Source organism: Poecilia latipinna, unplaced genomic scaffold (assembly GCF_001443285.1).
Source record: "Poecilia latipinna isolate Pla-1442-1.1 unplaced genomic scaffold, P_latipinna-1.0 Scaffold4646, whole genome shotgun sequence".
Classification (NCBI taxonomy): domain Eukaryota; kingdom Metazoa; phylum Chordata; class Actinopteri; order Cyprinodontiformes; family Poeciliidae; genus Poecilia; species Poecilia latipinna.
In genome coordinates, this window is record NW_015117262.1 from 6,951 (window position 1) to 20,636 (window position 13,686).

Genomic DNA, 13,686 nt, shown 5'->3' on the forward strand with positions numbered 1-13,686 from the left:
TCAGAAAAATGCCATCAAAACGTCCAAATACAACCTTTTCTCCTTCCTGCCTCTGAATCTCTTCGAACAGTTCAGCAGACTCGCCAACGCCTACTTCCTCTTCCTCCTCATCCTACAGGTGGAACATTTCTATTCAGTTATTGTCAATATTTCTCTGTTGTTTCAAATGTACAAACAAATATATTCTTAATTGTGTGATGTGTATTTTTGCTTAAATTTGTGTAAATTTTAAGACTTTTTCCAATGAAAATGTTGTGTTTTGTGTCGTTTGACAGCTAATCCCACAAATCTCAGCTGTTCCCTGGTTCACCACGGCTGTGCCGCTGCTCATCGTGCTTTCAGTGTCGGGGGTCAAAGATGCTAACGATGACATAGTAAGGATAAAGAATCAGCTGTTCATACAGGAAACGGTGAAATCAAACATGAGGAAACAATATTTTCTTTCTTTATCTATGTGAAATGAGCAGAACAGACACAAACAGGACAAGCAGGTGAATAACCGCAAGGTGAAAGTCCTGATACACGGAGAGTGAGTCACTGCTTCCAAGATTTTACTCATAAACACAGTTAGCGAGTTTTTATTATCCAACCAGATGATTCAGAGGTTTTTCTTTCCAGGCTGAGAGAAGAAAAATGGATGAACATCCAGGTTGGAGATATAATCAAACTGGAGAGCAACCAGTTTGTTCCAGTAAGTTTGGCCTTCTTAAAGTGGACATTTTATTATTTTTTATGTAAAATGTTTGAAAGTTGAAGCCACTTTTCCTGACCTGGTGGTCTGTTCAGGCCGACCTCCTGCTTCTGTCCAGCAGCGAACCTCTCAACCTGATTTATGTGGAAACAGCCGAATTAGACGGGTGAGTGCAGATCCAGAAACGCCTGAACATGGAGCTAAACTTTACATCTTACGTCTTCCTGGTGTCCCTCAGGGAAACCAACCTGAAGGTGAAACAGGCCCTGACCGTCACCGGGGAGATGGGAGACAACATGGACGACCTGTCTGCCTTCAGAGGTAACAAGTTGGGATTCCTGATCAACTTCAATCAAAACCAGATAAAGACACTTAGTCTGCTCTTTTCCTCACTATCTGGCTGAAAATTAGACAGAAGCTTTCATGTCTTTGGTCAGTAAGGATTGACGAAATTAATTTTAATTTCCAGAATAATGAGTTCTGTACAGACATGAACTGAAAAGCTGCTCAGGAAGGAAGAAGCCATCCCTCCAAAAGCCAGTTTACAGTCTGGAAATACACTCAGACATGGCCTGTTGTCTGAGGAAACTGAAACTAAAATGTTTGATCATAATTTGAAGGAAAAAGAGAGAAACTTGCAAGCCTGAGATCAAAATCTCATGGATGACATAAAGAGGGACTGGTGCACTTCAAAAAATAGCTGGCATCAAGAGGAACGATTTTTTAAAAGGAAATTCTACCAAATAGCTGTGCCGTTACCTAGCAACCCTAGCAGAGTCCTGCACTGTTACCTAGCAACCCTAGCAGAGTCCTGCACTGTTACCTAGCAACCCTAGCAGAGCCCTGCACTGTTACCTAGCAACCCTAGCAGAGTCCTGCACTGTTACCTGGGCTATGCTAGGTAACGATGCTGGGCTCTGCTAGGGTGCTGGACCCTAGCAGAGCCAGGCCGTTACCCAGTACCGTTACCTAGCAACCCTAGCAGAGTCCTGCACTGTTACCTAGCAACCCAAATGTAATTCCAGCACATTTTACTATAATTTCATTATCTAATAATGACTTTGTGCAAAAAATGTTCTGTATCACCTCTAAACCTGTCAGACTATGAGAAACAAAAGGTTTTTTGTAAACATCTGGATGCTAATGTCTGTTTTTCAGGTGAACTTCGATGCGAGCCTCCAAACAACCGTCTGGACAAGTTCAAAGGGACTCTGACTGTGGATGGACAGCAACACGGGGTGGACAACGATAAGATCCTGCTCAGAGGATGCACTGTGAGGAACACAGAGTGGTGCTTCGGTTTGGTCATCTTCGCAGGTAAGAATCCCTTCCTGCAGCCAGAGCAGCAGCTGCTGAGGTTGTAATGGGGAGACAGTTTGAAATGGTCTTAATGAGTGATTTCCATACAGACTATGTGTCTACAAGAGTTTTCCTTAACCTTCAGTAACTGGAGTAACTGTCCCTGTTTGGTTGTTTTCAGGTTCTGACACCAAGCTCATGCAGAACAGCGGGAGAGCCACGTTTAAACGGACCAGGATCGATCAGCTGATGAACATCCTGGTGTTGTGTGTGAGTTCAAGCATCCACAATTTAAAACATTTAATAATAAAAAAAGTGCTGTTCACGGCTAACTGAAAAGTTAGCTGTGCTAACTCTAAAGCACCCATCGTAAATAATCTTTTTGCTAAAACGCTAAACCAGCATTTTATTCAGTAGAAGCTAATGCAAAAGCAATGCTGTGCTAAATTAACCCATGTTGATGCCCACCATGTTAACAGAAAGTTTACTAAACAGCCACACAAATGAGGCTTTATAATTTATCCAGAGAAATTAATTTAGGGGAAGTTAAGTGTTAATGTTTTAAAACATAGTAAAAGCACTAAACGAAAAATTAGCTGCACTATTTGAGCATTTGCAGAAGTGTGTCTATTCTTTTAGGGATTGAAGATATTCCTCCATTTCTGTTAGATTTTTGGTTTCCTGGCAACCATTTGCGCCATCATGACGGTTGGCCACGCTGTCTGGGAGGTGAACGAGGGCTCGGCCTTCACCGCGTTTCTTCCCCGCCAATCAGGCGTTGACATTCCTCTATCGTCCTTCTACACCTTCTGGTCCTACGTCATCGTCCTCAACACAGTGGTGCCCATTTCTCTCTATGTCAGGTACATGAAGACGATAGCTTTAGCAGGAGTAGCCATGGTGCTTCGTGGAGACTCAGCGTTTTGTCTGGATTTTCAGCGTGGAGATGATCCGCCTCGGGAACAGCTTCTTCATAGACTGGGACAGGAAGATGTATTACCCGAAGAAAGACACTCCAGCCCAGGCGAGGACCACCACGCTCAACGAGGAGCTGGGTCAGATCAAATACATCTTCAGCGACAAGACCGGCACTCTGACGCAGAACATCATGACCTTCAACAAATGCTCCATCAACGGGAGGAACTACGGTAGGAATCTGACACCTGCTGAGTTTCTGTGTTTTTCCAATGAGGGCAGCAGATTCTTATTTTGGTAGTAGTTTGTTGCATTCAGAGAGAAGTTTTTGGTCAAGAAGTACTTTCTAGAAAACATTTGTTGGCTAGTAAAGCAGTAGAACCAGTCCTTGACTCCTCTCAGTGTTCAGATGTTCACAACCCATCAGCTGCCTGATGTTGTAAACTAATTAATACCTTCACTCTAAAAATGTTGTTCTGTTGGTCTGACTTTGAATTTCACATCAGTACAAAAGGCATCCAGGGAGCCAAAGTACAGCTGCTGCTTCTCCATATCACTAGCAACCAGTTCAGGTGGTTCAAACACCACCTGAACTGGTGGTACAGCTGACGCCCCGCGGCCACCTGCTGTATTCTTTGAATGTTGATAATTAGTTTATTCTGACAAACGTTTCTCTCTTTTTCAGGCGAGCTATGTGACTTTTCTGGCCAAAGGATCGAGATAACGGAGGTAAAGCAACTTCGACACAAGATGCATCTCAGATGAATCTGTTAGTTCTGCTAATGCTAAAGCCCTACACCACGCTAGTATTTAGTGGAAGCTAATGCTAAAGTCATAAATAGCTAAATTCACCACTAGTGATACCCACCTTGTATCAACTGAACGTTTACGAAACAGCTAAGTAAAGAATTTATAATTTATCCAGAGAAATCAATTAAGGGGAAGCTAAGTGCGCTAAGTGTTTTCAAAGTTAGTGAAAAATCTGCTCCACTATTAACAGATTAGTGGAAATATGCCCACCACTGACTAAAAGTAAAGATCTGCAGTTTAACAATGTGGTAGAAATCAACAGTGGGTGAACCACATTTAATCATTACTTCCCCTAACACTAAATTGCTAAACTAAGATGGTGTTTAGCAGAAGCTAATGCTAAAGAACAAAAGCGCTGAAATAGACCATGTCTCAACTGTCAGCTGCATCTTTGCACAACAAAGTAATTTTGTGCTTTATAATTAATCCAAATAAATTATTTTAGAGACAGCTAAGTCACCTAAATATTTTCAAAGTTTACCAAAGTGACCAAAAAAAAGAGCTCTGCCTATTAGCGGATTGGTCTAAGTTTCTTCAGCACTTAATAAAAGTAAAACAATGATTTGCAGTTTATCAAACTTACCACTGATCAACTATGTTGATAAAAACGCTGTGGCCTCACAGAGATGTGCTGAGTCATGAATGTCCTTTGCAGAACACAGAGAGAGTGGATTTCTCCTGGAACCAGCTGGCCGATCCGAAGTTCGTCTTCCATGATTACAGCCTGCTGAAGACGATGAAGGAGGGAAACCTGGAGGCCCAGGCCTTCTTCCGCCTGCTGGCTTTGTGCCACACCGTCATGCCGGAGGAGAAGAAAGAGGGTCAGGGTCCAACAATCGCAGCTTTCAGCTGACACTGCACATATAATACACCTCAAGACTGTAAATATGCTCTTCTAGTATAATGAAAAATTAAATATTCAAATATATTCTGTAGAACTACACTAGAAAACAATGGGTTGTGAATACATAACAGCAGTAAAACCAGCTGACCACATGTGCTGGAGCCAGTTGAATGTGACGTTACATTCAGAAGGTTTTTGAAATGGCTCATTTTCCAGACATCAGAAAACATTAACTTATTGGAGAAACAGCTCAGTGTTGTCTTTGACAAAGAATTGAGATTTAACATCTTTATTGGATTCTGTGGCAGATTTTGATTAGGTGTTTGGCAACTGCCCAGGGCAGCATGAGAGTAGAGACCACAAGGCTAAATATAAAGTAAATACTAAATAATTATGTATATTTAATCATTATTGCCTCCATGAACCTCCTGTCTTGTCCTCCGTGTCGTTTGCCAGGGGAGCTCAACTATCAGGCTCAGTCGCCAGATGAGGACGCTCTGGTGACGGCAGCGAGGAACTTTGGGTTTGTTTTCCGATCGCGGACGCCGGAGTCCATCACGGTCATGGAGATGGGGAGGAAAGTTACATATGAGCTTCTGGCTGTTCTGGACTTCAACAACGTGAGGAAGAGGATGTCTGTGATCGGTAGGTGTGTGTGTGTGCATGTGTGTGTGTGTGTGTGGGGGGGGGAGGTGTTTTACAGCATGGTTTAAAATATCTTGTCAGAAATAATATTACCTGTTTCACTTTATAAGTATAGAATTTTTAAATGCGTTTGTTGGGGGTTCCTACATTATGTTAGATTTTATGGATGGATGGATGGATGGATGGATGGATGGATGGATGGATGGATGGATGGATGGATGGATGGATGGATGGATGGATGGATGGATGGATGTCTCATTTACCAAGCGTTGTCTCTTTAAATCTCCCTCCCAGTCCGTGACCCTGAGGGCAGGATGACCCTTTACTGCAAAGGCGCAGACACCATCATCTATGAGCGACTGCATCCGTCCTGCTCCAAGCTGAAGGACATCACCACCACACACCTGAACGTGAGACGTTACCACCAACAGTCTGATTTACCTCTGATTTACCTTTACGCTTTAACCCGACTGAAATGTTCAAACTAGGAGTACGCAGGCGACGGGCTTCGAACTCTGGCTCTGGCCTACAAAGACTTGGAGAAGAGCTACATGGAGCGCTGGCTGGAGCGCCACCATGAGGCCAGCATGGCCATCGAAGGACGCGAGGACAAGCTGGACGTTCTTTACGAAGACATCGAAACGGACCTGATGGTCAGAGCTGCTAATCACACCAGCTAGCAGGGAGGAGTTACAACCAGAGATATGATAGGATGGATGGATGGATGGATGGATGGATGGATGGATGGATGGATGGATGGATGGATGGATGGATGGATGGATGAATGGATGGATGGATGGATGGATGGATGGATGGATTTTGGTCTTTAAAATACCAACATTTCCACATGATTTCATATTTTGTTCTGTCTGATTTTGTGATTTGTAAATATTAAATGATCGATGTTTTGACCAGTCACTCACTTCTTGAGTCGCCTTTTTACCATTTTTACTCTGGAGTACAGTTGTTTGCTCTTCCCTCCTCTGGTTATAACAGATGATGGCTAAGGAGAACTTCAGGACCTTAAAGTTGCTAACTGCTAACTTTGCTTCCAGCTGTTGGGAGCCACAGCTGTGGAGGACAAGCTGCAGGACGGCGTCCCTCACACCATCGAGCAGCTGGCCAAAGCTGACATCAAGATCTGGGTTCTGACCGGAGATAAACAAGGTTTGCACCAATGTGCCTATAACCCCATTCATTCTATTTAATTTAATTTAACTCATCCTTTTAATCTCTAATTAATTTATTTTAATTCACAGAAACAGCAGAAAACATTGGATATTCCTGCAACATGCTGAGGGAAGAGATGGAGATCTTTGTTGTGACTGCTAACACAGCTAATGAGGTCAAAGAGGAACTGCAGTGAGTCAATCAGTAACTATTTATTGTTGGGTCTACTGATTATTTTTACTACATACAACCAGCAGTAAATACAAACCATGCTTTGGACGTTCAATCAAACAAAGATACAGCGCCTTTCAAAATGACTAGCACACCTAATAAACATGGATCTTAAATTAATTTATACATTATTAAAGTTTACACTGGAAATTAAGACAAATACAGCCTCTAATTTGAGACGCTTGTCTTCAAAATGGACAGGAAAGAGAAAATGCCTTTTGGCTAAAGCAGACATGTTGATTTTCACCCCAGTTATGTCCATATCTACAGAGTGGCAGAGGAGCGACTGCTAGCTACAATGTTAGCTGCACTAACCCTAAAACACAAGCCATAGACAGTATTTAGCATAAGCTAATGCTAAAGTGCTATAACAACACAGCTTTCATCGGAAATTAATGCTAAAGTAACATGGTATTTAGCACAAGCTAAAGATAAAGCTTTATTCAACATGGTATTTTATGAAAGCTAATGCTAAAGAGCTATACCAACATGTGATTTAGCATTAGCTAATGTTAAAGTATAATGCAAACACAATATTTTACCAGAGCTAATACTAAAGAACTATACCAGCTGATATTTAGCAGAAGCTAATGCTAAAGCAGTAAATTCAGCCCTGTTGAAACACCTACCATGTCTCAGGTGTAGGTGTTCTCGCATACAAACATGCCATCCAACTCCACCAGTATGCGTTTTCACAAGAATTCCCTACATTACACATAATTTATCTCTGTCTTAGCTATGATTTTATGAAAACTGACAAATTAGCCATGAAATTTTAGCTTCAGTTGTGATTTCCTGCCATCTTTCTCATTTTCAGGAAAGCCAGAAGGAAAATGTGTCCCGGATCAGCAGAGAAGCCGAAGGTGATCAAAGCTCGAGCCGGCTTGTTTTGGCTCCAGAAGACCCAGACTGTACCGGATGAGACAGTAAACGGAGAATATGGCCTGATTATAAACGGACACAGCCTGGTAAGAAGCTGTTTTAGACACCAAACAGTTTCAGTTATTTCTGAATCAGAGAGAAGAATGCAGTCTTTGGGTAGCTGGAGTTATACGGCCTATAGAAGTGTGTGAACTCTTCGTCTTTAGGCCTACGCACTGCAAGAGGACTTGGAGTTGGAGCTACTGAGGACGGCATGCATGTGCAAGACGGTGATTTGCTGCAGGGTCACCCCTCTGCAGAAGGCCATGGTGGTTGAGCTGGTCAAGAAGTACAAGCAGGCCATAACTCTGGCCATTGGAGATGGAGCCAATGATGTCAGCATGATCAAGGGTAAAAGTCAGAAATGAGAGCTTAAGTCCAACTAAAGTTTCTCCCATACTTCACCTGAAGCATCACAATTGACTCATTGATGTAGCTGAAAACTAGGTCATCTTGTTTGCAGGAATTCGTCTTCTTTCCATTGTTATGGTTACAACAGAGCTCTGTACAAAGTGTTGCGTGATTGGTCAGGAGTTTTTGAGCATGTTGCTGTCCAAGTGAATTTGATCATTGAAGGACCAACTGCAGACGATCAGTCCAATTACACTTTCCGGTTTTTGTATCCACAGGCGGCATGAATGGTTTTGAGCAGCGGGTTGTTGGATAAAGTGAGGCACTATGAATATTTGTACAATTCCTCACTAAATATAGATTGTTATAAATAGATTGTTAAATTGGTAAAAAACTCCACAATGGAAATTGCAACGTATTGTTTAAAATGTCTGCAAAAATGTGTGCTGCTTTCTCTGTGACCGTTTTGTTACTGATATGCTTTGGGCATAACTTATACCAATCAGGAGAGGTAACTCCAAGTGGTTTGTGATGTATGTGAACGCCAAGCGGGCCAGAGACCGCTCCAAAAGCAGGAAGTTGGCTACAATGCAGGGCATTCTGGGTAAATACAACCAAAATAAAAATGTTAGACTAGCGCTGGTGGGAGAAATGACTTGTGGTCTTTAGTCAAAGACAAAAGAGAAATCCTACAACCACTACAATCCATTTTTGTTTATATTTTGCTAAGAAGGAAGTTGTGGTTAGTTTCTTCTTCTGAGATTTTTGTGTAGTTTCATTCAGTGGTTCTTGGTGCAGTGGCACCACAGGTGAGGAGGGAGAACAGATTTGACTCATCTGACGCAGTACAGTGTGAAACAAACCGCACCAGTTGAAAATATAACAAAAGATGACGTCTGACGTATCGAGTTACCAGACTATCAGGTGGAAAGACAACCACATGACCATGTGTTGACTGTTCGGTATCGACTGAAAGTGTCGCAGTCAGCTCTTGTTCACGTAATCATACAAAAAATTGTCGTTTTTGAACAATTCTTCACTAAATAACTGCAAAGATTGTCAAAAGGCTAAAAACTCTCTGCAGAAAGACATGTCTCTCTCTCTCCATGACTGTTTCGTTGTGTACAAAACGTCCCTCAGCTACGTAACCATGCATCGGCTACTCAGCTTTGAGTGAATTGTGGGAGACCCCTAAAAGGTCCAGGGACCCTGCAGACTGGAAAACGAGTGAAGGATCTCATTGTTTTGCCTCTAGCTGCTCATATCGGCGTGGGCATCAGCGGTCAGGAAGGGATGCAAGCGGTTCTCTCCAGCGATTTCTCCTTCGCCCAGTTCCGGTACCTCCAGCGCCTCCTGCTGGTGCACGGCCGCTGGTCCTACATTCGCATGTGCAAGTTCCTGCAATATTTCTTCTACAAGAACTTTAGCTACACCCTTGTTCACTTCTGGTACGGTTTCTTCTGCGGCTTCTCTGCACAGGTGAGTGAAAAGTCCTGCATGAAGAAAGTTGATGCTTTGTGTGGATGTTGACTGATGTTTCTGCGGTTCCAGACTGTTTATGATGACTGGTTCATCACCATGTACAATATGGTTTACACTGCTACCTCAGTTCTCGCCTTGGGCCTCTTTGACCAGGTAGGAGGAGTCTTGTTATTTTTCATTTAAAAGTCATGGTGGGATACATCCTGCTCTGGTCCCTTAGCTTCCTACCTTTTCCTGTTGTTTCTCTCGCAGGACGTCAACGACCGCTGGAGTTTCCGATATCCTCAGCTCTACTCTCCCGGCCAGCTCAACACGTTTTTCAGTAAAAAGACTTTTGTCCGATGTGTAATGGTCAGCACCTACACCTCCCTGGTCCTCTTCTTCATCCCATGGGCAGCCATGCAGGACTCGGTCCGGGGCGACGGCAAAGACGTAGCCGACTATCAGTCCTTCGCTTTGTCGACGCAAACCAGCCTGATGATCGTGGTGAGCGCTCAGGTAAGACGTTCTCTGCTGTAAATGTCATTTATTATATAATTGATCGTGTTGTATGAATTTTGTCATGCTTGGTTATGGAAAAGAGACATCTGTAGCATATTTTAAATGATGCATGTTGGTGTGAAGTTGGGCGCCCCACCTTGTTCAAATTAAACTAAATTTGTGTTAAATGTTTCAGTAGCACACTTGACATGATTCCTAACTTCTGAGCATATCACCGAGGAAAACTGAGTAAAAAACTGAATTTTTATTTTTCAGATGTTTCTTGACACTTTTTACTGGACAGCGATTAATCAGTTCTTTCTGTGGGGCAGCATTGCTGCCTACTTGGCCATCACATTTACTTTTTTCAGCAATGGCCTGTTTTTTGTGTTCACCTCCAGTTTCCCCTTCATTGGTGAGTAAATTTAGCTTTTTATCATGTCCAACACTTATTTTAGCAATAAAATATACATTAATTTAGTGAATGTTTTATAAGAAATGAAGGAAAGTCGGTTTAAATGTCCTAAATTTAAGATTTTTAAGTTATACTTATGTATAAAAATGCAGAATTTTTAAATGTAAATACCAAATTTTGATGGGATAGGTTTATATGCCCCTTTTTCATAAAGTAATAACTTTATTTTCAGCAGTTAGCACAACATAACAACCAACAAAAGCTAAACTCTCCGTCTATCTACATTTTATAGCTGCTTATCCTTAAAGTGTCGTTGGACACAAACCAATATAATAAGTTTTAAAAATGTGGGGATTTAAAATTGTGCCCAGTGGAACTCTATTGCTAAAATCATAACACCTTAATAAAAAACAGTTTTAAAAAATTCCCTTTTTACAGGAATAAATCAGGCTCAGTGCAGTCAGATGAAAAACTGAGAGAGAATATAAAGTTAATATCTTTAAATAGCAGGAAATTGTGCAAACTGGAGAGCAGCAGGAAAAGCAAGTGGTCAGTTTGCCTCCAGTAGTTTATAGTAGGATAGCTACAGAAATGTGCAGTTTGTAGTTTTAACCACTAGATGTCACTATTACCTCCAAATCTGAGACTTTGGCTTCCCTAATAATGTGTGGCTTAAGGTTAAATTCTTTCTTTTGAAAAATCTGCTGCTTTTAACAGAATAAACTTAATTTGTTATTTTTCATGTGTCTAAGTTGCGTGTGGTAATAAACTGTTGTAAAATGGATTTCAGGCACGGCGAGGAACAGTTTGAAGCAGCCGAACGTGTGGCTGACGATGTTCCTGACCTGTCTTCTCTGCGTCCTGCCGACTGTGGCTTTTCGCTTCCTCCACATGCAGATCCGTCCAACCATCACTGATAAGGTGGGAAACCAAAATCAGGAGCCTTTTACTGTATCGACATACATTAAAGTCATATGATGTGTTTAAACGGCTGTTTAAAGCAAAATGTAAGTGCAAAAATCTGATAAAAGGAGAATTACATCTTGGCCGCATTCATCTAACTTATGATTTTAGACCAAAACTAATTTTCCAGGAGAACCATGGAGACCATTGTATGACGGTGTATCAAGGCCATTGAAGGTAGAAAAATAATTGGAGTAAAATTCTGCCAAAACAGTCAGAAATTTTGAGAATAATCTCAGACATGTTCTAGAAAGAAATAAAAATTTTGACTGTGAAGTCAAAAATTTGCTAAAAATTCAGAAATTTTTGGACTAACCTTAGAAACCTTCTTGAAAAAAATTGGAAATTTTTGTTAAAACTCAAAAACTGTATAGAAAAAACTAACAAAATTCTGACAAAAAGTAAAGGAAATTTCTGAGTTTGAAAAGTTGAACATTTGTAATTTTTTTCAAATTAACATTAATCTATGAAATTTTTGGGGAAAAATGTGGAAATCTGTGTATGTGAAAAATAAAAAAAAATTGCTGAAAAAACTCAGAAATATTGAGATTAGCATCAGAAATTTTCTAGAAAAAATAAGGAAATTTACAAGATTTCAAAAGTTAAAAAAAAAAACAAAAAAAAAATGATTTCATAATTTTTCCTGAACAAAACTTATACTCCGTCGAACAATCGTGAAAAATGGCCGACATTTTGAATTTTTCCAGTGCTAGCCACTGAGAACAATATTTATCTGAAATATTTACTGAACTTCGGCGCTATGATGCGGAACAGTGTTAGTATTTGCTCAACAGACGTTTTGTAACTAGATTTAAGCTACATTTGATCATCTCTCCAGGTGAGGTACAAGGCTCGGGAGGAGGGACAGCCGGCTCCGGCTCCTTACCGGCCGCCTCCACGGCGCGTCAGCACCCGCCGCTCCAGCTACGCCTTCTCTCACTCCCAGGGCTACGGGGATCTGGTGACCTCCCGCAAATTCCTGCGCCTGAAGAGGCGACCGTCCCTGTTCGGCAGAAATCAGTCTCCGCTGGTGGAGAACCAGCCGCAGCACTATCGGACCATAACGGAGGAGGCGGAGGAGTCGCAGACATAGGATGCGTTCAGGGACTGATTTGTGTATGTGTGTCGTTATTTTGGTGCCTAAATAACTGAGAACTGGATGGATGCCGGAGGAAATCAAGGCGTCATTAAAACACTGAAATAATGTTATTATTTGTATTATTATTGATGAAGAGCTATTGGCATCACTGTGAATATGTTTACTAATTATGCATTAAAAGTAAAAACTGGTGGCCCTCGATGCGGACGGTTCCAGTCTGGTTTACTTCTCTGGCGTTAGACAAGAAAGGGCGCCATCTTGTGGTGTGAAGAGTGTAAGCGCAGTATTAAACTATGCACTCCATGAAGGTTTTGTCGTTGTTCCTGTTTTTGAGCATCATAAGCAAAAATTATGTCTGCTTCTCATACACTATTTGGCCTTTATTAAATATTTATTATATTTTAAACAGAAAAGTACAATATACCAATTTAGATACAATGAAAATGTTCCAGATGTCATTGTTTTTGCATGTTTATAACATCAAACATATTTAAATATTAGTTAAAAGATAACCAGAGTAAACACAAAATTCAGTTTTCAAACAGATGTGTTTATTATTAAGAGAGAAACAAAATTAAAGTGGGATTAATTATTGCAGCTAAGCTTTAAAACTTAATGTGACACATTTAAGCTCCAAATTAAGTGTGGAACTTAAATGTGTTTCTAATAGAAATAAATTATGTTTCTTCTTCATATGTCTTCAGTTTCTGATCTCAGCTACTTTCTTGTCTTCTGTTTTATATTCTATATCAGGAATCTGATTGTAATTACCACACATCTCCACTAGGTGGAGCAATTTCTCCCCTTTTCATGTTACTGATGTTTATGATTAATACAATTTTACGTCAGAGGTTGAAAAGAACCACATTCTCTCCTTAAGTAGAAAGATACTTGTATGAAAAGTACAGGTTGGACTGTTCTACTCAAGTTAAAGTAAAGGACAAGTTTTGAAACGTACTAAAGTACAAAAAGTAAAGTCATTTTCACCTAGAATACAAAATGACTTTTCATGATTCTAAAATAAAGTTCAGTTAGTTCAGAAACATCAGAACAACAGGATGTTCATGATTTGCATTGACATTAAATCCAAGGCGAATATTCAATTAAGATATGTTGAGCTGTATTTGCATACATTAATAAAAAAAAGACAAACGTATTTCAGAAAGCTTTGTTGTACATTTTTAATGAGCAATTTATGAATAAACTGATTTTATTTAAAGATGTCTCAAAATACCCAAAGTCTATGGAGAATGGAGAGTTTTAATAAATCAATTACACATTTAAATAATGATTTCATTATTGTCATTTAGCCATGGGCGTAGGTTTGGGTAGGGACGGTAGGGACATGTCCCGACCAATATTCACGGGAT

At 40.7% G+C, this 13,686-nt stretch overlaps 1 protein-coding gene across 1 annotated transcript in view; it reads left to right on the forward strand.

Annotated features, from left to right (window-relative positions):
- Nucleotides 1-12,517, forward strand: part of LOC106942884 (phospholipid-transporting ATPase ID-like) — a 19,296-nt gene extending 6,779 nt beyond the window's left edge. The window contains exons 5-29 of the mRNA XM_015026232.1: nucleotides 5-118; nucleotides 276-374; nucleotides 468-529; nucleotides 619-691; nucleotides 787-857; nucleotides 930-1,012; nucleotides 1,850-2,008; nucleotides 2,172-2,260; nucleotides 2,660-2,853; nucleotides 2,930-3,138; nucleotides 3,591-3,634; nucleotides 4,371-4,536; nucleotides 5,016-5,204; nucleotides 5,499-5,614; nucleotides 5,693-5,857; nucleotides 6,260-6,371; nucleotides 6,464-6,566; nucleotides 7,423-7,573; nucleotides 7,694-7,877; nucleotides 9,133-9,356; nucleotides 9,429-9,512; nucleotides 9,612-9,857; nucleotides 10,116-10,254; nucleotides 11,045-11,175; nucleotides 12,056-12,517. Coding sequence (XP_014881718.1) covers nucleotides 5-118; nucleotides 276-374; nucleotides 468-529; nucleotides 619-691; nucleotides 787-857; nucleotides 930-1,012; nucleotides 1,850-2,008; nucleotides 2,172-2,260; nucleotides 2,660-2,853; nucleotides 2,930-3,138; nucleotides 3,591-3,634; nucleotides 4,371-4,536; nucleotides 5,016-5,204; nucleotides 5,499-5,614; nucleotides 5,693-5,857; nucleotides 6,260-6,371; nucleotides 6,464-6,566; nucleotides 7,423-7,573; nucleotides 7,694-7,877; nucleotides 9,133-9,356; nucleotides 9,429-9,512; nucleotides 9,612-9,857; nucleotides 10,116-10,254; nucleotides 11,045-11,175; nucleotides 12,056-12,310 — 3,462 coding nt within the window. The 3' untranslated portion in view covers nucleotides 12,311-12,517. The remainder of the gene's footprint in view (nucleotides 1-4; nucleotides 119-275; nucleotides 375-467; nucleotides 530-618; nucleotides 692-786; nucleotides 858-929; nucleotides 1,013-1,849; nucleotides 2,009-2,171; nucleotides 2,261-2,659; nucleotides 2,854-2,929; nucleotides 3,139-3,590; nucleotides 3,635-4,370; nucleotides 4,537-5,015; nucleotides 5,205-5,498; nucleotides 5,615-5,692; nucleotides 5,858-6,259; nucleotides 6,372-6,463; nucleotides 6,567-7,422; nucleotides 7,574-7,693; nucleotides 7,878-9,132; nucleotides 9,357-9,428; nucleotides 9,513-9,611; nucleotides 9,858-10,115; nucleotides 10,255-11,044; nucleotides 11,176-12,055) is intronic.
- Nucleotides 12,518-13,686: the final 1,169 nt, after the last annotated feature.